Source organism: Phlebotomus argentipes, unplaced genomic scaffold (assembly GCF_947086385.1).
Source record: "Phlebotomus argentipes unplaced genomic scaffold, Phlebotomus argentipes genome assembly scaffold_18, whole genome shotgun sequence".
Taxonomy (NCBI): domain Eukaryota; kingdom Metazoa; phylum Arthropoda; class Insecta; order Diptera; family Psychodidae; genus Phlebotomus; species Phlebotomus argentipes.
Window position 1 is genome coordinate 8,301,822 of NW_026776177.1, and position 22,059 is coordinate 8,323,880.

Here is a 22,059-nt window from a genome sequence, read left to right on the forward strand (position 1 = left end):
TATCATTTATCATCTCCCCAGTAAAATAATCCACAAAAAAGTGTTCAGATATTCCACCTCATCAGCAAATTGTCTTAAAGCCCTCCACAGGCGAAAATGGCAAAGATTATGCAGGCCATGTGGAGTAAATTTTAAAGTGTTTCTCCATGTTCAAAAATACCCTCTGCTCCTCGCAATAAATATCTTTTATCTCTCTCTGCTTCAACACTGCATATTTCCTTTACTCTTTTCTACAGTGACTTTTTCATCTTGGATACAGACTATAACAAAAATAGCTCTATATATGTTTTAATGTCTTGTTCTTTATAGGTTTTTTTTGCACTTAATTCCTATGCATTGGCACAATTTTTGTTTGTGTTTCTAGAAATTGACCAGCAGCGGAAATCTTCTGTCTGCTCACTTTTTCTTTAGGTTTCTTTCAATGCTCTTTTCAGTGGCTGGAGAGAAGAATTTGAGTTACACTCGCTTCCATTGTATTGTACGTGAAATCACAATTTGTGGCGAATTTCGAGGAACATTCCAGCATTTATTGCCTCGGAAACCATATTAATTTGTGGTGAAATGTTTTTGAGAGATCAACTGAAAAAAAGACTCCATCGGTGGGGTTTTCATGGGAATTTTGTGTGGAAATTAGTGCAAAAGAAGAGCTCACGATTGCGGAAACTTTCGTCAAAGTGGTTAACAAATTTACAGATCCGTTCAAAAAATGCACGTGCTCAAAGAATATTTAGTATAATAAATTATTATCTCTACCAATAAGGTCACTTTCAAAATAATTACCTTTCTCTACTACAGTTTCTTCTACAAAAAGTTTTCATAGAGAGTCTAAGAGTAAAAGTGATTGCAAGATTTTTTTCTTAATCGAATAATTCTAGGATATATTAGTGCCGATGGTTTGCTTCTAAAGAAAGTCTAAGTGTACAAAAAGTAGGGCATTTCACAGTCTTTGTGATAATCTTCTCAATGTTGAGTTTCTTTCCAGTAAAATATTTTCAAAGAATGAATAATTACATTACTAAAATATCTCTTTAACTGTACAATTAATATTTCTTACTGAATTAGCACCTCTTTGTTAACTTCATTTTAGAGAAATAATTAAGAGAGTTTGTGTCGTAATTTATTCAAAAATCTAACTTTACACAAATACTTTTTTGAAAATGTATTTTTCCGAAAATTTTCCACCTATCCTGTGAGCTCTTCATGTCTTTGCACTTCGGCAGATTGTCTTCATCGTATTTCAAGGGGTCTGACTACGTTGCCTAGAGCATTGATTGGGATTGCTTAGAGCAAATCCACTCTAGGCTAGATTAACTTACTCTAAGAAGCTCTCGTTCTAGAGTGACACAAACAACAACTGTGTAACTATTAAGATATTCTATTAAGTAGAAACCAAAAATTGGCATCTTTGAGAATCTTATGATTTTCCTTTACAATATTATTATGTGTTAGAACAGTCAATAGGCGAATAGTTTTATGATTTTCTCCCTTTTCCCAGCTTTTCAACATCTTTAAATGCAGAGCTTTTTCCTTTAAATTCATACTTCCGATAACATTTCGTGCTTTCGAGCATTTTACACTTTTCTCCTTGCCAAAAATAAACACTAATTCTTCCCACTTTTCTCGCCAATGCGACAAGAACTCTCATTAAAATTTTTCAGGTAGAAAGCATAAAAATTCCTTTGCATGTCACAAATGCCCTTTTCTTCACACTCAACACAAAATCTAATCTCGTTGCCTATATGCGGAATTTCATTTCACGTTCCTCTGTCCCTTCCTTTTCACCCATGGGCTGAAAACGCGCGGAAATCACCTTTTAGCACGTCAATGAATTTATTGTTCCTTGCAGCAATTGTGAAAATTATTCAAATTCCCGCCTACTGATTTCAAATTCTCCCTCTGATATCAATCTCTTCTTTCACAAAAATACTTTGAGAAGTGTGTAACATTTTCTAAATCACATTTAAAGTTTATTTGTATTTTAGATATCTTTCGTGGTTGTCCTTTTTGCACTTTGACTGAGCTTTCCGTTGTTTTTTCTTTGTGAAATTGTATAGAGAATTTTCCTCTATTGTACAATGATTGTGATGATAAGAAGCACACGTGAGTTAAGAAGGGGTTTATTTCCTTTAAAAGTGAGTCGTGAGAAATTGTACGATTGCTCAATAATCATAGAATCATTAATTAGGCAGAAAATCTTTCATCCTGAATTTTTACCACTATTGAATTGAAACCCTAGATTTTCAACTCTCTCTGTTTCCTTAATATTGTCATTAAACCGTCAAAGTTTTAGGCTTTCGAAGTTGATTATTGAACTCGTGCCATTTCTCACGTGAATTTATTCGTCTTTTGATATGTCGAAGAGAGATTTTCCAAGATATAGTTAAAAATTCGTAAGTTCTCATTGTCATAAAACTACCAAAACTGTCACTCCCTTTTCACGGGCACGGAAAAGAAGGACCATCAGGCTCGGGAGGTCTAATGAGTATCAATGACAGGTAATGGGATAATAGTCCTTAAAGTTAAGAGTTCCTACGTTAGATTGTCGCTTTGCCATCAAGTTAAAGTGAGTCACATTTAATTTTAATCCCTATATAATGTTATTGATTAGTGTCGCCTAACAATGTCTATGACCAGCTACAATTCTACTTTTATGGGGTTTTGCATTCTTATAAGAGTCGTTTTGGAGTCGATCAATTGATTGAGTTTCGCTGTCATTTCACACTATTTCGATCTGTCGAAGTACATCCGACTCTGCTTAATGCTCTTCGACGCACCGTACTTGTCCACAGTGTAGCGCACATTGCGGCCCTCCACGAACAGGTCGTCCGGATCATAGTGGTGCACAGACGAGGATCGTCGGCTGGTCCTCAGGTGTCCGTGCGACGAGTGGTGCTCGCTCTCGGGCAGCGGATTCCCGTCCCTGTCCTGGAACGACGACCGCCGCGAACCGGGGAGACTCTTGGAGAAGTCCTTCACCAGCTGATACACTTCCACCTCGAGTGTCTCCGACTGCGACGAACCGCGCCGCGAGCCCGGCATCCACGCGTGGTTGGGATGCAGGAAAGATCCGCCCATATAGTCCACGTCCTCGGACACGGATCGCTTGATACTGTCGCGACTACCGACCAGATTGCGATGGTGCAAACGCTGCAGATCACTTATAGAGCCGCGCGGTGACGCGAAAGCGCTCCTGTTAATACTGCTCGAGCTGCCGTACATCGTGGCCCGGATGTGCTTGGGATCCTGCAGGCGATACCATATGGCGCGGTCCTCAAGGAAGGCCTTCTCAATGTCCACACTGCACTCGCCCAAGAATGTGCTCTCGCCGTAGGGAATGAGATCCCACAGCGCAATCTCCAGCGCTCTGCCCGTAAGCTCTTTCTCCGTGATGGAAGAGAACGTTAACGTGGCATTCCAGATGGGGTTCACCGTTGGCGCTGAGACCTCAGTTTGCGCAATAAAACCGTCGCTCCTGCAAAGGCAAATCATCCGAAATTACTACAAGTAATCGAGAAGCTCAGGGCCTGTGCTGGAGAGATAAAAGCGCAGATAAGCACTCGCTATGATGAGCTTTTGCATAGAATCACAAATTATCGATATCTGAACAAGTTCTTAAAGATTTCTGCTTTTCTACAGTGATTTTCCAGCGCAACTACAAAAGAGAGCCGTGCTAGTGCTCTCCAAGCTCTCTCGATTCTTCCGTAATTGGAAAAGTCAAATTGGATGCCCCAAAGTGTTTGAGAGCTTTGAATAATTACGGTCATTTTGCTATAATACCATAACTACTAAAGCTGTCGACAAAACTACCATTACTCAAGTTGTATCTGTGCATTCTTTCCTATGGAAAAGTTCTCGCATCATTAAACCGCCCTCTCTCCAGCACTTCCATTTCCAAACTTAAAATATGTATAAAGTATTCGTGATGAAGGAAAAAATTCCCCCATCTGTGCGGCTCATCTAAAGTTGTGTGTGAGTGAAAGCGCTCTATTGAGGAGCTACTTTGCAGCTAAAATGTGAGTGACTCGGAATCTCTCCCAGTGAAATTGCAAATTAAGTGATGCTTCCCATTGTTCGCAGAATGTATTTTTAGAGTCATTCTGTTCATTAGCGTGAGTCCGCGCCGGATGAGGGAGCTTTTTTGGCATGGGCTCTTACGTTCTGGGGGCAATTCGCACTTTGGCGTATGCCTCGGGCAGGTTGCCGAAGCCGCAGAACTCATCCCGAGGCGCCAGATCATCAGCCGCCATCAGAGAGACGACCAACTCCTTACGCTCGCCGTGGTACCACACTTGCAACTGAACGCGCCCGGACACCTGACTCTCCCGCATAATTTGCTCCTAGAGGGACAACAAAGGATGGACGGTGGTGAGACAGGGCAGCGGCTCTCCTCCTCGGCCTCGTGATGCCACAGCACTGCGCCTCCTCAATTCCTCCGTCCAGCACAACAACTCCTCCGCGACCGGGGAACAGAAATCGAATCACGAGCATGCCAACATTGCGCACAGTGCGTCTCTCTCGCCAATGAAATCCAAATCGTGCAGACGGAAAGGCAAAAAGGATTCGAGAGTTCAGGAAAATTTGCATATTTTTGTATTTGCAGTTGAGTAAGCGAGGAAATGCAATTGAGATTTGTGCCTTTGATCTGGAAAGTGATTTAAATGCTAGAGAAGATTCAATCTCTTCAGGGTATTTAAATGCTTTATTGGAAGCAGTTTGAAAACTATTAGTTGACTGTGGAATGCAAATGAGGGAGCATTCAGGGGAATTTATATTCTATTTGATTTATTCTTAAGGTTATTTGAGTCATTCAAATGGGTGGAGCATTCGGGTGGGCGGGGCATTGGAATATTTCTCCCTATCTGAATATGATTCTAAATAATCCCGCATGGAATTTCTAAGTGATTTCACACTTAAAATCCTATAATGAGAACCCTTGTTAATCTCTTGAATATTGATTTTAGCTGTACATTAATTTCCGTTGGCTTTTCTTCATGCCACTATACTTCAGGAAGTAATTAAGCCTTAAGAGCTTCCTCTGGAAGTCATTATCACTGTGTTAAGTCATAAACAAATTCACTCCACTCCCTCAATATTGAATCACGTCGTAATTTTTTTTTTGAATGCCAAGTACTGAAAAAATTACCAGCCGAGCTTTCTGCAAAAGGTCTGCATAAGTGACGTCAGATAAATGCGCTTGCAGATGAATTTGGCCTTTCCTGTGGGACAGGAAATAATTTGCTGTCTGCTGAAAAGGGCGCCATACAGATGATGTGGTAATTGAGAGTGGTGAAAAGGATGACGAGGAGTGGAGATTAAAGAGTCGAGTCCAATATCACTTGATATTAATTAATGTGGCAATTATTTTCACGCTAATTAATTTCTCATCTTGATAATTATGAGATAATTAGACGCTGTAGGCAAATATCTGTGCCACCAAGAATGGGATTCTGGTGAAAAATGACATAATTGTGGATTTATTAACCCCCATATTGCGAAAAATCACCTTGGGGTTGCCTCCAGTCGGAAAATTGATGAGAAGTCATATTGCTGAACTCTCGATTTCCTGAGAAAATCATGATAAATATAGAGCGATTGAAATCCACGTGATACATCAATCGAAGTGTGTGCAAAATCATGCATTAAATATCGAAAGCTACACAGCTACAAATTGTGCGATGCACGAAACACACAACAGTCCGTGCAGAATGCAAACTATGTCCTAAATAGGTAATTTCTAACCAGTATGTATGTCAGTTTTTCCGTGTTTTCTGTATATTCTGTTTGTCAATTTCTTACATGTGGCTGAACATTACAAAATTTTCATTGTATGATAGAGAAAAAAGATCATAAAAATGAATCATGATAAAATACAAGGCTTCAAATGGAACATTTGAGGGGGTCGAGAATAGGCTTCGTGGGCAAAGCTTCAAAACCAAACTTGCCAAAAATGTCTGACTGGGAATTTTCATGACAAAAGCAAGAGATTTTTCCATGTAATATCTTGCTTCTGGATTGGGGAAAAAATCTGAGAAAGTGAGGTTGTGAAGAAAATGAAAGATGACGAGAAGAGAGAGAGAGAGAGAGACTCAGCTCAACGATAAGGCAGGAAGACAGTGATAACACACAATTTTACCATTATTCAGATAACAATATTAATCAACAGTGGTTTGTAAAAATTTGAAAGTATAGGAAGAGAGACAGTGAAAGTAGAGGCCAAAAAACAAAAATCCAAGTGACAAAACTAAGTGACAAAATAGCCTAATAAACTTTGTTCATAGCAAGGGCGAGTATTTCTTATTTAAATCTTTGTTTTTTTTGTCAAATTTGCAAAAATGCTTCTTATGTTTCGCTGCGCGAGAATTTTGCTCGTCTGTGATTTATTGTGCTGTCAAAATTCTCACTTGATATTTGTTCAGTCTGAGAGGAGACCAAGTGAAAAAGATCAAAATTTGAGGGTATTTTTGTGTCTTTCTCGTGTCTCAATTCAAACAAAAAGTATGATATAAAAAAGACACAGAAGAGAGAGAGAGAGAGAAGAATTCCTCCAGAAAGTATTGTATATCATCTCTAAAGCGCCTCATGTGGCGAGTTTAGCTATATATTTCTCGTGTGTTTGTTCCCTTCCTTGGTACAAATAAAGAAAATAACACACGCATACACACTAAAAGACATGAATCAGGAAAGAGAGTGAATTTTTGAAGAGTAAAACAGACTTTTTACTTTGTTCAAGTAATTTTGGTAGAATTTCTGTTTTTCTTCTACACCATACAATTAGAAATTTTTAATGTTCCCACAGGTTTTCTTATCTCTATAAATATACTCTTCTAATGCATTTTGTTATGTGATGTCAAAATAGAACGAATTTAAAGTATATAATTTTGAAAGTATAAAGTGCAAAAGAAGGATGAAACGAAAAGAATAACATGAGAGAATACAAATCATACAAAAAATCTCTTCAGCGCTAACAAATCAATAACAAAAGAGAGAATTCATCTATTTAAAAAAAATGCATATATTTTTTATTCATACATAATTAATCTAATAATGTATTAAACTGTCCAAAATTATAAATATCAAGACTGAAAGTTGCAATTTTGGCGTCAAAATTCGACTTGCAAATGCATCAACGTTCGAACTAAGTTATCTAATATATAAAGAGTGTTTCGAAGTAATAATTATTTTTTTAAAGTAAAAAAAAAACCAAGAAAATATAATGCAGACAAAGCCAACATGCAATTCCTTATTTTGCTTTTTATCCTAATTTTCATTGAAATAAAAAATGGTGAAAATAACAAAAATGACTTTTTCTTTTGCTAAATTCAATTTTATTTCTCTGTTTCATCTTTGCTCAATAAATAAGTTCTTATATATCCACTTGTCCATCTTAATACAGAAAACATAGGCAAATTTTCTTCACTATATATCTTAATGGTTGTTCTTTTTCTCTTAACGCTTAATAACATTTACTATATAAATTAACCTGTAGCATTTCTTGTCTCTGTCCTTAGAATTGCCACAAATTGTAACTTCATTTTAACACTCTTTCATTCTATTTATGACAAATCAAGAGGGAAAAAAATCAAAAAATCCTACTCTTACAACAACTTCTTATTAGTTTCTACTCTTACTTAATTTTCTCCTTTTTTACTCTGAAAAATCACCTCAAACGAATGGAAAATAGTGTGAATGTTCGAAGCCTCCAGCGAGAATCAATAACTTTTTGGATTATTCAATACATTTTCCGAAAACGTGGGCAAATTCAGTAATTTGCCAGTCGGTTAAAGACTCATTAGTGAGTATAATGTGCACCAATAGTGCAACAACATTGATTTCCAAAAGCCACGGGAGGCTTTTAGCCAATTCCCAGTTCGGGAACTAAACTTAATTACAGAGGACACACCGAAAACCGATGAAAAGTGCCACAGAGTTCAATTATGGACAACAAATCGGCGGTATAATTTATAAAATCGATTGTTAAAACTCATTACGATCGCCACATTATGATTGTCACATTGAATTTAGGAGGAATCAATCACGATAAGTCTCCATGGATGAGTTTGAAAGTGGTGTGAATTTGGAACGTTTAAGGGAAGACAGTTGCTAAAATTGTGGATTTAATGGATAGGGAAACCATTAGTCGAAGAAAATATGTTCAGACTTTGAGAAAAATGCAAATAAGCATTTTACCACGATGATTGTCATGTGATCGTTTCAATGCCTCTGCATGGAAACACGATCAGTCGAAGAAAGTTTTAATGTTCATCAAAAAGTTTGGTGGGAAGACATCAAAAGCTCAGAGAGAAGTGTACATAAAATGTCTTCACACTATTTTCCATTCAAAGCCCTCGTAAAAGTTTTTCTCTACGTAAATATCTGTGTAGATACAAAAGGTGAGATTTTGAAAAGGTGTGTTTTATCTCTAAAATAAAAAATTATATTATCTTTTGTGAGTGGAAGAAAGAGTGAGAGAAAGAGGATTTTTTCTCAGGGGAACATTTTATTGTCTCCTACCGAAAAAGGTGGTTCATTTTGACTAATTCTCTTCTTTGTTCTCCATGCTGTTATGTGGTTTTCATTGTGTGGATTTTCACACCCCCCAAAATGGCTCAGTATTCTTTATGTCATTCCCCAGTTAAAGCACAGCCTCATTCTTGTTTTTAAGCCTTTCTCCCAACTTTTTCTTCTTTTTTTCACATCTTGAAAGAATCCTAAATAACATCTCTCTTTAGCACTCCCACAGCTTTAATCATTTTTCTCTTTTCTTTTAAATGGAATTAATGTAAATGTTGTGGAATTAGAAAAATACTTGGAATCAATAAAAATACGATAGAAAAATATTTATAGAATGTTCAATCTTCTTCCCAAAAAATGTTCTCTTTGATTATCTTGGAGATTATCTTGTTTGCTCTATTCCGCCTCATTCGATTTATTCAATATGTTAATATAGAATTTTCTTCTTAAACTCCTTCGGAACAACAGCCTCTTGCTCTTTCGTGGAAAATGCTATTGTGCAGCAAATGGAAAAATAAACGGGGAAATTGTGCTATCTTGGCATTCAGCTGCGGAGCTTTCACGGTAAATTCTCCTGACATGTTACAATTCCGCCTCTATACATCTGCTTGTGCCCTCGAGAAGGGTCTGTAAAAATAGATTTTGGCGGATGGTGTGTAAAATGTAGCGAAAAGTCACAGTGAAAGAAAGGAGAAACCTATTAAAAATTTATTGCACCTCACAGAAGGACGCCTTTTGCGGTGTCAATGGAAGGTATAAATGTGTGTCAATTTGAATAATGTGGCACGAAAGAGAAATAAATTGAGTGTCATGAGGAGCAAATTTAATGAATCAGTGATTTTTACGTGGGTGTTCTTTCTCTGCTCCCATGCTTAGTAAAAAGTTTCCCAAAAGAGGATCACAGAGAGACTACATATACCTTTTCCAAAAACTCATATGCACCCCTTTGGCCCGAGTCACACCCCCGCAAAAAGCTCTGTATGGATACATATTTTCTCCTCCGCTTTTGCCGCCCCGCGCCCGCCAGACGACAAAAGGCCTTCTCCATCCACACCACGAAACTTCTTTTCATGCGACTCTACCAATTAGACAAATTGCTTATATGCTATCATTTCTCTCCCGCTTATCTCTTGACGCTGTATTTTTTCATCTGTTCGCCATTGATAATAGAGAAAATGGTAAAAGAAAGAAGTCGTGCAAAGTTGAGAAAATAGAGGAAACATAAAGGAAGAAAAATTGCTGAAGAAAATTCTTTCACGCTTGTTCATCTTTCTTCCTTAAGCTTATTTCTCATGCTTATCATGTCTTTTTCTTTACTAAAATCATCCTTCAGAAATCTACACACACACAATTCAATGTATCATCAAGTAAGATCACTGCAGTGATGATTCTAGCTTTATTTTAGTACCAAATGAGAGTTAAAAGAAGTGGTAAAAAGGAAAGTTTATATAAGATTTTTTCATCGTTAAATATTCTCTTCTTTTATCATTTGCAAAAGAAATGGTCTGTATTCACACTGACGCCCATTGTTATGAACGTTTATTCGACTATGTGACAAAAAACGGAAACAACGTACAATTACTTCTGATAAGCTACTCAATGTTGTACATATTAACATGTAATATCATCATCTTTTAATATATGTATATCCAATAAATATATATAGGAAATATGTATAGTTTCTTGATGTATAAATCTGGCTGAGAATGTTACACAAGAATAGATATACTGATTAAAATGATGTGGTTTTTGGTGATGTGTGTCATTCTTTTTTTTCAAAATATTTCTTTGTGGCACTGTAAAGAATTAAATACTTTGTTTTTCTTATACCGGAGTTTTTGGAAGTTTTCGTCTAGTTGGGGATGACGGCGACTTGTCCGTCGACTCATTATCTGTCCATGAGGAGAGAGACAAAAGAACAGAAGAGAAAAAAACAAGGTAGAGGGTAAATATCATCATGTTACAATTATCACATCAATTTCAAAGTTCTTATTTATATATAGAGAGCTAAAGAATTTCGTTACAGAGATATCCAACATTGAGATTGATGGAGAAGAGATCAGTGAAGTACTGAGAAACACTCAGAAGGATCGAAAGTGAAATGCTATAAGATAGTGAAGGATGATCCCCAATAATCTTCGCCCCACTCACCTGGAATCAAGCCAAGAGACACTTCAGCCGTCGACTTGGGGGCCACTGGCTGCGAGGCGCCCATGTCCCTGGCGCCGTCCTCCAGCAAATCACATATTCGATAGTCCGTGGCGTGCTCCACGAGCAGATCCACCACGTCTTCCGTGCGATCCATCACAGCGCACACTTCCTCGAAGCTCCGGTCGATCAGTGAATATCCATTCCACTCGAGAATCTGCCGGAGAAACAGTGGATTCGCGTGAAAACAGCAGCAGGAGAGCACAGACTTTCTAATGAGCTCATGACAGTTATTTCTCACCTTATCGCCTTGCAGTAGGCCCGCCTTCTCGGCCGGACCGCCGGGAACTGTCCACACAATGTAGGCAAAGAGACGACCGTCAGCTCCCGTCTTGCCGCCAACGACTCTCATCCCGAAACCTCGAGCTGAAACGAGAGATCACCCATAGGTCATACTGTGAACAAAGTGGGTACCAGAGGTCCTACTTCGATGTGCCTTGTCGGAGGGATCCCGACGCAAAACCACCCGCCTCTTAGAAGCGCACGCCTGACCGGAGTCCACGTCGTGGATCACGATCTTGATGGCCTCGCCGTCCATCGATGTCTGTCGCCTGGGCGCCTCGAGATCCTCCAAAGTGGGGGCTTGATATGACGGCGCTGGAAGATTCAGCGGATTCGCACTCCTGTTCTGAAGCGCCGAGATGTCCGGCCTGCAATTACATCTCTCAGTATCACATGCCAGTGCGTAAACAGCTGAACACAGACTCACAGTTGCGATCCCCTGCGACGCGTCCTTCTCTCCGAGTCGTCAATGCCAAGAGTGGCGCTGCTCTTGTCCGGACTCGGGATGGAGTCACTCTGGGCGAGCTCATCCGGCGGCGGCACCCTGAAGGATGATCTGCGTGATGAAATCCTCTCCGCAGGTACATTTTTCGTGGCCACTTGAGCCGCCTGGGCGAGAATGCCCGGAGCGAAGACATCGTAAGCCGAAGCTCTGCATATGCAATATTGCAAGTAACGTGACATTTAATAAAAGTAGCAAAATAAATTCAATATAATGGAAAGTTTTCTATTGGAATCCCTTCAGGCCACTCATGAATTCTTCAGTGGGAATAAATGTGCACTGCATTGAATTCGCATGGATGGTGGAGAATCAATTTTTCATGCTAGCACCAATTTCACCTCGTCTCACGGCAAGGTTTGCTCTTGGAAATGTGTGATGATAGTGTGATCATTGAGGAAATCATACCACATGGAATGTATAGGTAAGAATTTTCCAGGGAAATCAACTTACCGTCTGGGCATGGGCGATGGGATGCCGAGACCGGGCTCAATGGTGCTCACATTGCCCATCGAGGAGTTCTTCACGTCGTCATCGTAGCTGTGCTGGCGAACGGGAACACGGGAGCCGCGCCTGGAGTTGAGCTTCGAGGGCGGGATGTCGAATTCACCTCGCCTGGGCGGACTGGAGGAGCGACTGGGTGCCACACTGCGTCCTCGCCTCCACTCACTGTCCCTGTTTGGTGTCTTTGAGCCCTTCAACTGCAAAATTTTATCAACAATATATCACTATTAGAATGTGAAGCAATGATTTTCCTTGAATTTCCACTCAAAAAGCTCAATTGTAATTGAATAGAGTGACCCTGAATCAAGGACTACCACAAAATATTGCACATTTCTGGTCATGTGCAGGACATCGAATTTAAATTTAGACGCCTATAAATCCATATTCTTGCCTTTTGTGAAAGCTCTAAAATTGGCTGACAAAGTAAATAAAGGGCTGTATAAGTTTCACTCGTGAAATGTATGTTGTACACCTGCCAAGAGCAGGTATAATTCAACCGTATGTAAAGTTTCGCAGTGTGACCTTTAAAGAAAACTCTTCAAATTAAAATGGTATCGCGCTATAATTACGCCAAAAGGAGCAATGCAACTGAGGTAAGTGACTTTGATTGACAATATCACTTCCAAAAAGCAGGGGAATGAATGGCTTTCGCTCGCTCTCACTCATAATTGTGGGTGAAAAATCCAATTAAATGCTGTCTCGGGAGGCCAAAAAAATAGTGAGTGAAGCGTGGCGAAAAACTGTCACAAGCAGGATTATGATGAGGATCTATAGTTTGAATTTCGCCTGTGGGCGTCTCAAATTACCTTCTCCAGCTCCTTGAGCGATGCCGGTGACACGTCTGAGTGGCGTCTGAGCTCGGGACTGCGCGGCGGGGCCAGGCCGACCCCATTCTCAGGTCCCAGGGTCGTCGTGGAGCCCAGCTTGGCGTCACTGTGGCGGCGCACGAGCACCTCCAGGATGGGCACCTCCAGCATCGAGTCCGTGGAGTCCTGCGGGATGCACACTCGCGAGGACATCTTCCTGCGGCAGACGCTGCATCGCCAAGTACGCTGCGAAGGACGAGAGTGAACACACACGAGATCAGTGCGTTGAGGCGTGAGTAAATTGAGTCGAAAAGTGGATAACTTCAGGGACTCTGGCATTGAGAAATTCGGAGAATTTCCCTCCGCCGCCTTCCACCCACTCGCACAGCGTATGTCCGAGGAAATCCAATAAATTCCAATCCTCTGAGCCCATGGAAAATCTTTCTCTCCACCATGCCCATTCTGAGAGAGAGAAAAGTTTATTTCCTGGGCAAATTATACGAATTTTGTGTGGAATGTAAAGTGATATCGATTTGAAAGTTTTATATCCACCCACACTCGCAGAAATCTCATCTCTCTCGGTGGCGCATTTGCCAGAGTCACGTTTTGCAGGAGCCACAAAAAGTCCCTTCAACTGATTTAATGGTTTTCCAAAAATTTTGCTAATATTGCAAGAAAATGAAAATATTACACCAGCAGCACACATGGAGGCAAACATTTTAGCACACTTCAACCCACTCGAAAGCCCACGTTTTTCACGGTGGATTTTGTCATTCCTATATATCAGCCTGTCTTTCTCTCCTGAGTGCGTTTTTCCGGCAATCTCTGCAAAAATACAACTAGCCTTGGTCTTTTGAAACATGTTGAATAGATGGAAGCGAGTTGGATAACAGATGAAGCTTTACGGTCACTGAGCATGAATTGAATGAATTTCCACGGAAACACAACTCTGACGTTGATGCCTGTACTTTCTCCTTACGCCTCATAATTGTAAGTGTTTATTTATTGAAGTCCATGCAAGAGGTACCTTCCGGAAAACCTCCGCCGTGGATTTCAAACTTCTCCCACACACACCGCTCAGCATCTGCAAACAAGAGCAGCGCGCTGAGCATGGATGGAAAGCTGTCTGTTCTCTCGAAAAGCAAATAAACATCGCGAAAAGTCTGCGTCCGAGCTCAACAGTTTTTTTCTCTCTCATCATTCACTCAATTATGCTAATTCGAAGGACTTCCCCAACTGTACACACACAGGAAAGAGTGTAATTATTCGAAAAACTTTTACAACCATCAAAATACCTCTCGTCAAACTACGCACAGCGCCTGTGGAATGCTTTTGCATAATTAATGAAAATTGTGAAATCAATTTTTAATGAAGTATTTCTGGGCACCACCCAAAATCAGGTGTTCGACATCCTGCAGATAATCAAGCCATGTTAGGGATGAATGTGTCGATTGCATTTTGCGAATCCTTCTATTATATTGCTTCTGAGAAATCGTGTTAATTAACTTGAGCGGAACTCATTTTCACATGTTTTCAGTGCACAGCATGAACTGTGCAACAATAGCCTCTACTTTTGCTCTATCCCTCGGGTGCAGTGTGTCCTTGTGCATAATTATACAAGTTAATAGTGAAATATTTAATGCTGAAATATAGAGCATATATTTTACATGTATGAAGGACAAACGCTCACCAAGCAATTATAAACTAAAGAGTTTTAATTGAGAAAAATCCTGAGCCAAAGTGTTTGTGTGAGTAAATCAAGATTACTTAATTGTCTCGACTTCATTAAACAAGAAAAGCCAAAATCGATGAAACTTTAACCATGTGCGAGTTACGACGAGTCGGATAATCAATTTTACTGATCTCGTTTTGTGATTTGTGTAGCGATGAAAGTTTGCGAATTTCAATCCCGAATGACATGCGGTATAAGTAAGGTGGAAACTTCTATTACTCTCCACAATGCGTTTCAAAAAACATTTAGAGCGTGAAAAATTGAATAGGACTTTGTGACAACATACCAACGTGGATTGAGGGACGATTATTCTCGCATTTAAATTATTCACATTTAATACCTCGTAATTCTCACTCGATAATTCATGAATTTTATCACCATTTATGCATTTGATTGATTTCTCGCTTCAATGTCAGCCCAGCCAGCGTGAATGGGATACATAAAGTGAGCTTTTATGTCACCCAGTGAAAGTGATCAGCACTCGGTGTGGAAAAAGTGGAAAATCAATTGGCAGCCCTTAAAAAATTTTCCCAACTCACGGTTCAAGATTTATGGTGCACGTGAAATGTGCGAAAGGCACGAAATGTCAATGTATTTCGAATTTCTCAATTGAGTGACTAATTAGCAAAGTTGCAGCAAATGGAGAGCTAATATGAGTTGAATTGCTCTCTTTTCGCTCCCCAGCAATCTCGTCTTGATGGGTTTTGTGTGTCAAACTCCACCAAGTTTGCACAGTTGGGGGACGGAGAAAAGTTCCTTTGTGTGTCCCACGCCACACTTGACGGCCTATTCTCGTGCCCTGAGAGTCCACTCTCGACACTCGTCATTTCGTGCTCCACGTGACGAGCTGCGGAATGAGCGATTATCTATCTCGAGCACTCACCACGTCCTTGTCCTCCTCCGTCTTGCTGTAGCTGGCGCAATCCTCGCAGACGCGCTGCTGGCACTCGCAGCAGGTCTTGCTGAACTCGTCTGGCTTGAAGGACTTCAGGCACACCCGGCAGGCGCCGGACCGCTGCGGGGGCTTCGACGGGTCGCCCTTGTCCGCGCCCTGAGCCGGGGCGGGCTCCGCGGGCGCCGGGGCCGGCTGCGGATCGGGCTCGGGCACCAAAGACGGCCGCGGGGACATCTTGTGCACCTTGTCCTGCGCCGTGAGCAGGGACGTCGACAGGGTCTGCTTGAACTTACCAAACGTCCCTGTCGACTCCTGCGTGGACTGGGTTTGCGCCTCGTCCGTCGCCACCATCTGCAAGTAAGAGAGAAGTGCCTTCACTGCTGAGGATTCGATCCCAAATCTTGTGTTGATATGCGTTATTTGTGAAACATAAACTACTTGGGTTGTACTTTAGCAGTAACAATAAGCACATTAACATATTTCTGTGTGTTCGGGTTATAAAAGATAATATTATCACCCGGATCTTCTGAACAACATAAATTCGTCCGATTCATGGATTAAGCGATATTTCAATTTTATTTTACCTTCTTACATGACTTCAAAATCTGTCCAATCTTGTAAGCTGGGCGTAAAATAACTTCGTATATTTGTCAAGAAATTTTTAATAAAGTTGCTGAAGATTGTCAAACTCAGTTGAGAAACACCAAATTTATAAGCCTCCAAAAGCTTCACAATGCCTGAGAAAGCTCCACTATTTCCTGAACATAGCAGTATACATTCCGTCACGGCGAGATACGAGCATTTCTCGGGGACTTACTGCTTTTCTCATTGTTCCCCATTTTTTCGCCACTCCGCCCTCGGAGGCGAAGCAATTTCTCGCTGGGAAATAATTCTTGGAGAGCTTTTGTGCCATCGAGGCTGCGAGACGAAATTTCATGTTGGCTGCACAGAAACAAATACGAGTGTGGAGAGCGTCTAACCCCCGATATCGCCACCCCTGCGCCCCGGGGGCAGCGGCGATGAACACCTCTAAACTGGTTTGCGGATCGATGGGGTGGCGACGGAGGCCTCTGGGAGAATTGTGCGAGCGCCTCGAATAGGAAATGAAGCAAATCACGAATTAATGGGTGAATGAAATTGAAATGAAATGGAGAAAAGCTCTCACAGAGGGTGGAAGCGAAATGAAATGCGGTGATGTGGAGAATCATCTTCTATGCATTTCAACAATATTACTCTTTTTTCACTCACTCTCTCTCTCTCTCCTGAACGGAGATCTGAAGGAGGATTCATGTCTATTTCATCACATCTGGAGAACGTCTGGGTGGCTCTCTTCTGCTTCTCGTCGTCGTCAGCTTGCATGTCTCCCCGTCAATTGTGCGACACATTTCCACCGTTGGGGAGAAACCCACACTCTTCGCGAATTTTCACACAATTCCACGAACTTTTCAGCTCTTTGACGCTTTCAATGCGAGAGCTTTTTTATTGCTCCTGCAGAAGTGTTTTCCGCGTGGGCTCTTATACTCACTGTCGCTGGGAGAGTATTTGCATTCGACGAATTAATTAATTCCTCAAGTGGGGAAAGAATGACTCTCTGCTGGGAATGTTGTGGCCATTGAGATCATTCTTGGGGTGTATAATTCTGTTGCCATTACACCCAGACTTTCAACTGATTCTCCCTGTCTCAGAGGTTTATTTAAGAAGTTATGAAATATTCCACATGACACGAGAATTTCCCGTATGGAACCTCTACGTGTATGTGATATTTATAATTAAATTATTTCATTTAAATATACGCCAACTAAAGCACAAACTCTCATGGCATTTCCTGTGTCCCAACAGTCGAAAATGTGACACATATTATGACTTTATTAGGTTGGTTGTGAGGCTTTTCTGGCATATAAAATGTGGTTTTCTGTGAATACAGTTGTACACTTTTCGCAATGATTCAGCTAAAAGTGTGTGTGTGCGGAGGACCTTTGAAATTGACAGTGAAGAGAGCTTTCGAAGCGGACCCTAATTATCGGCTTCCCCCTCTCGATTTTGCTCTGAGGACAGAAAATTCGAGAAAGGAACAATACATCAATTGACCTTTTTCACGGAACAAGAAAATCTCCCAGCCAGAGAATTGATGACTAAGCGGCCAAAATGAAAAGCACTCGAGGCCATCAACAAGTAACCCAGCAAAGCTCGCACTCGTTGCATCACCTCAGAACCTAATCTTCAAGCTCTGCGGGCACATCACGAGCAGCCTTGGGAGCTCTGATCCGGGCGGGTATTTAAACTGACAACTTTTATTCACCAGCAACAAGCACTTAATCCGATTTTAACGAGTGAGTTAGCTCTGTTGGCAATGTTTGTAGTCAAAACCCCTGAATTTCGCATTTCGACGATATAGAAACTCTGTGTGACGAAACACGCCCCGGATTTTCACAAAACATCCACTCAGTGAAAGATCCCGTCATCAGGAGCGAATCATGAATTTGCAGGACACCAGAAATTCAAAACTGCCCCCGAGTCTCAAATTCAATCACGTTGAATTAAACTTACGGACGATTCGCCCAACTCTCAGATAAACTTTATCTAATAATTCTCCATGTAATGCTTTCCCCGCTGTTATCTTGTTTGCATTTCAATGAGAATAATTCTCAAATTGCACCTGGGAGTCATATTACAGAAAGCAGAACATTCGCCACTCCAGAGATTTCATCTTGAAATCTCAAAGCGTTTTGCGCTCTCGTGAGTTCGCAATCTTGAGATGACAATGCGTCACTTTCAGGAATGAAAAGGACTATCGAAGGTTGGGAATCCACTGGAGCAAGAAAGAGATTGTTATTTTCCCAAGAAACCATCATGATTCCCATTTTAATTGAAAAAAAATGAGAGATTAAACATCATGAAAATCATACAATTCCCTTTGGACTTTACTGAAGTAGTTTGTTCACGATTTTCCTGATTCTTCTTTTGTTCAACTTTTTCAGGATGCAGAATGTTGATTTTCACGTTTAATTCACATGAGCAGATAAATTCCGCTCAAACATCATATTATAAAATTGCTTTTTTATCTACTTTGCCAGGATATTGAGAGTCAAATCCTTCTCGGAAAAGTTCAACGTTTGAAAAAGTTAAAGAAAGTGCGTTTCAAGAAATTATTAACGAGGTTCACGATTCTAAATGTTGCAATTCCTAATCAAAATAACGAAGTAAAAAAATCTCAGTATTGCTATATTTTAGCAAATAAAAGGTATTAAGATCGATCTTTCACGCTGCAAAATTTGCATATGCCTGAAGGATTTTTATGGAATTGGTGGCATTTTGTAGAATATTATACCGCAGATTTGAGTTTCTTTTACTTTTAAAGAAGAGAATTAATATCTTTGCATGTATTCTTTGTTATTTAGACTCCTTTGACATCACTTTCAACACTATAATGACATTGTGGAAAAATGTAATTTCATCCTTGCTGAGCTCGCAGGCAAATTCTGTGCCTTCAAAGTCCCACCTTTTAGCTGGGTGAAAACCATGAAAAATCCCCGAGTGTCTTCTGGAGGCACAATAAATTGAATAATTAATAGAATTTGAATAATTTACTAGACAGAGAAGGGTTGAAGGTTGACACAAAGTGCAAAATCCTCTAATCAAGGGGTTAAAATCTCCCAGGCTGGCAATCAAGCAACTACCCACTCCTTGCGGGGAAACACCTCTCCAATTGAGGTGCACGACTATAAGGAAAGAAAGGTTTGATGGTGCTCACCTTCTTCATGAAGGACATCACATTAGTCGGCAGCATCTTTGCTCTCGAATTTCAGGCCTTTCGGTGTGTCTGCGGGGATTTTTGTTGGCGCCTCGAGGCCCTTCCTGTCTCTCCTGGGCGGGCGAAAATGTCCTTCGGGGGTGGCGAGGTTGTGTCTGGGAAGCTGGCGGAAGAGAGGGTGAGCGCGTGAGAATTGTTGCTTCAGAGATGAGAGAATGGTGTCAAGGGAATGAGGAGCTGCTGGAGGGAAAATTGCGAGGAAAATTCTGTCGATTCTCACCTCAGAGTGTCGCCTTCTGATGCTCCTGGCGGACGCTTTTCCCTCACCTTCTCGACGTCACTCTCACGTGTGTGTGTTAGTGTGTGAGTGTGTGTTTGAGTGTGAAAAGCTCACGTTAAAAGCACATCATTTGATTAATTGTCTCTCTGTCTCGCTCCCAGGCTGAAACTTTCCGCGGTGTTTGGAATATTTATCGACCATTTGATGCGCGCCTCCGCGTGCTCACCCTCGCGGCTGATATTGTCCAGGTGGTGGCCAGCTCGGCCGCGGACGATTATTCACTTGGCGACGGGTGTTAGCCAACAATTTGGCATATGTCCTGACACGACTGTGTCCTTCCACTCACTGAACTCTCACCCTTGGCGCTGTGGCACACTCTCTCGGGATGCACAGCACATTGAATGCTTGGGAGATTCAAGGATATGCGCTCTCTCTCGTCATTCAACCCCCAATTTCTCCGCCGCACGATTGTCGCGCTGGGGGTTTTGGGGTGGGTGGAAAAAAGAAGAAAATGATTGTAACACACTGGTTGCGCACCACAACACAGCTCTATAGCCACAGCACAATACAGAACAATGTTGCCTAGACAAGAGAGCAGAGAGAGAGAGAGAGAGAGCTTTTGATATCATCGATGGGCTGATAGGCCCCTTGGCAGTGATTATGGGCACAGACAATGGCTTTCCCAGCAGATGCTCTTCACCCGCCAATTCAGAGGGAGTTGATTGAATTTTAACAAGCACACCAGCATGTAATTTAGCAATTTTCTCTCACTCCTCCACCCGCGGGAAAGCGCAATTGCAGCTGTGCCCATAATTCATGCCACGGCCATCGTCAGCGCCACCAAAACCACCCCAAACCAATAGGTGATTTTTCTTCAATATGTTGAACTTGCTTTTCACCTCTGTGTTTTATCTTCTGGCTGTGAGCTCCCAGCGAGCTCCCTTCCACTCCAAATCACTCGATAGATGTGTTCTTTTTGCTGATAAAAATGTCTACAAAGTGAGCACCACTTTTTTCCACTTCCAGGTAATGGACACGTTAAAACAACTAGAAAACACTCAGTAATTATTCACTACTTATGGATTTCTAACACTCGCTACCCATCCCCAGGTGTAGATGATTGTGAATTAGACTTTTTGGTTGATTCAGGTTTTGAAATATTGATAAACTCCCCCTCCTCGCGGGTCCCTCGGCTCAAGGATTTTCCGGGACCAGTGAGACAATTTCCTAACACTACGCTTAAAATGATTGCATTGACTTTGGGGTTCGCGATCTGCGTGTGTGTGTGCGCGATCCTCGCCGCTGCAGCGCCTCTTTCTGGGGGCTCCCACGATGTTAACACTCCGCACTGAGGCTCATTGCGTCCAATTTTGGCGTGTCCTCCCCCGAAAAAAGCACAACTTCTATTAATATTCTAAGGGCTGGAGGACTTTTCTCTCCCTTCTTTGTTGCAACGCCACTCGGCTGGGGTTTTTTCTGCTACTCGTCGCCAACACGCGCTCACGCGATGGCAGATGCTAGAGGCCCGCGGCTCACGGTCGGGCGTGTGCGTGACCCGCGTGTGTCGCGAGGCTGAGCCACACAATGGACATGGTGAGTCTAAGAAAACTTTCCCTCTAGCTGTTGCCGCCACACACACACGATGCCCCAAAGCTCTCGTCATCAACTGGGTGCTCTTCGGTGTCTTTACCCTGGGAAAAGTATGCTCAGGCACACGGCGAGAGGGAGAGCTTTTGCGCTCCGCCGCGCACGCGCCGCAGCCAGCCCACCCCCGACAGGGCAACAGGCGCTACCGAGCGACGTCCTCGGCCACCCACTTGTGGCCACCCCGGGGTCGCGAGCTCGGCGGGCCCCGTGGGTGGGCGCCCCCCGGACAGGCACGGTGAATTATGAATTGATCTCTGTCGCGCGGCAGAGATTTCTCCCGAGTCGCCCGGTCGCACTCCTCCAGGTCGGCCCCCTGCGCCCGCAGGAGCTCAAGGGCAGCCTGGCCAGGGGTGGGGCAGTTCAGGGCCGTGCGGGAAATTGAGAGGCCTGAAAGCCACTGGGGCTGCAGCGTATTGGGTTTCGGCACAAGTTAAAGCCGTCGTTCTTTAAAGTGATGGCCAGAATTCAAGGAAATTTATTAATATTTCAAGTTGCTTTCGGCCTTCAATCCACTTTCTGGTAAATTCACAGTAAAATTTTGTACAAAAGGGTAAAATCTTTGCAATGCAAGCATTTCTAGGTAAAATAATAGATTTAAAAGGGTGAATAAGAGCGGTGCTACACACAGAAGTGAACATAAACTCATACAGCGATTTTTCCGTTCAGCATTTAAACTTCTACAGAAAGGAAATAATAAGGCAAGCAAGAGGGAATTAACTGAAAATCTAGTTCACAAAGGCTAGTTTACCTGAATGCTAAAGCCTAGAAAATGAAAGCAAAACGATGAGAGTAGATCATGAAGATAGATCGTTTAGCAACACTTGAATGCTAATGCGATTTTCACCTCCTTCACGACACTGTCGTGAACTGTCTTCTGGCGTTGTCACTCGTAATAAAAAGCATCTGTCTGTTTTGCAGCATTTGCCATCCTTCATCGCAATGCT

At 41.8% G+C, this 22,059-nt stretch overlaps 2 protein-coding genes across 2 annotated transcripts; both read right to left on the reverse strand.

The window, feature by feature from the left end:
* Nucleotides 1-184: 184 nt before the first annotated feature.
* LOC132259491 (regulating synaptic membrane exocytosis protein 1-like) lies at nt 185-4,657 on the reverse strand. The gene is made up of 2 exons (XM_059757152.1): nt 4,156-4,657; nt 185-3,472 (listed from the first exon to the last, which is right to left on the reverse strand). The coding sequence occupies exons 1-2, from the start codon at nt 4,326-4,328 to the stop codon at nt 2,722-2,724; spliced, it is 924 nt and encodes a 307-aa protein (XP_059613135.1). The 5' UTR covers nt 4,329-4,657; the 3' UTR covers nt 185-2,721.
* Nucleotides 4,658-7,262: 2,605 nt separating this feature from the next.
* Nucleotides 7,263-21,113, reverse strand: LOC132259490 (uncharacterized). Its single transcript, XM_059757151.1, has 11 exons — nt 20,368-21,113; nt 19,469-19,944; nt 19,189-19,351; nt 15,426-15,788; nt 12,811-13,056; nt 11,954-12,165; nt 11,429-11,653; nt 11,146-11,369; nt 10,961-11,085; nt 10,663-10,876; nt 7,263-10,403 (listed from the first exon to the last, which is right to left on the reverse strand). The coding sequence occupies exons 3-11, from the start codon at nt 19,222-19,224 to the stop codon at nt 10,336-10,338; spliced, it is 1,713 nt and encodes a 570-aa protein (XP_059613134.1). The 5' UTR covers nt 19,225-19,351; nt 19,469-19,944; nt 20,368-21,113; the 3' UTR covers nt 7,263-10,335.
* Nucleotides 21,114-22,059: the final 946 nt, after the last annotated feature.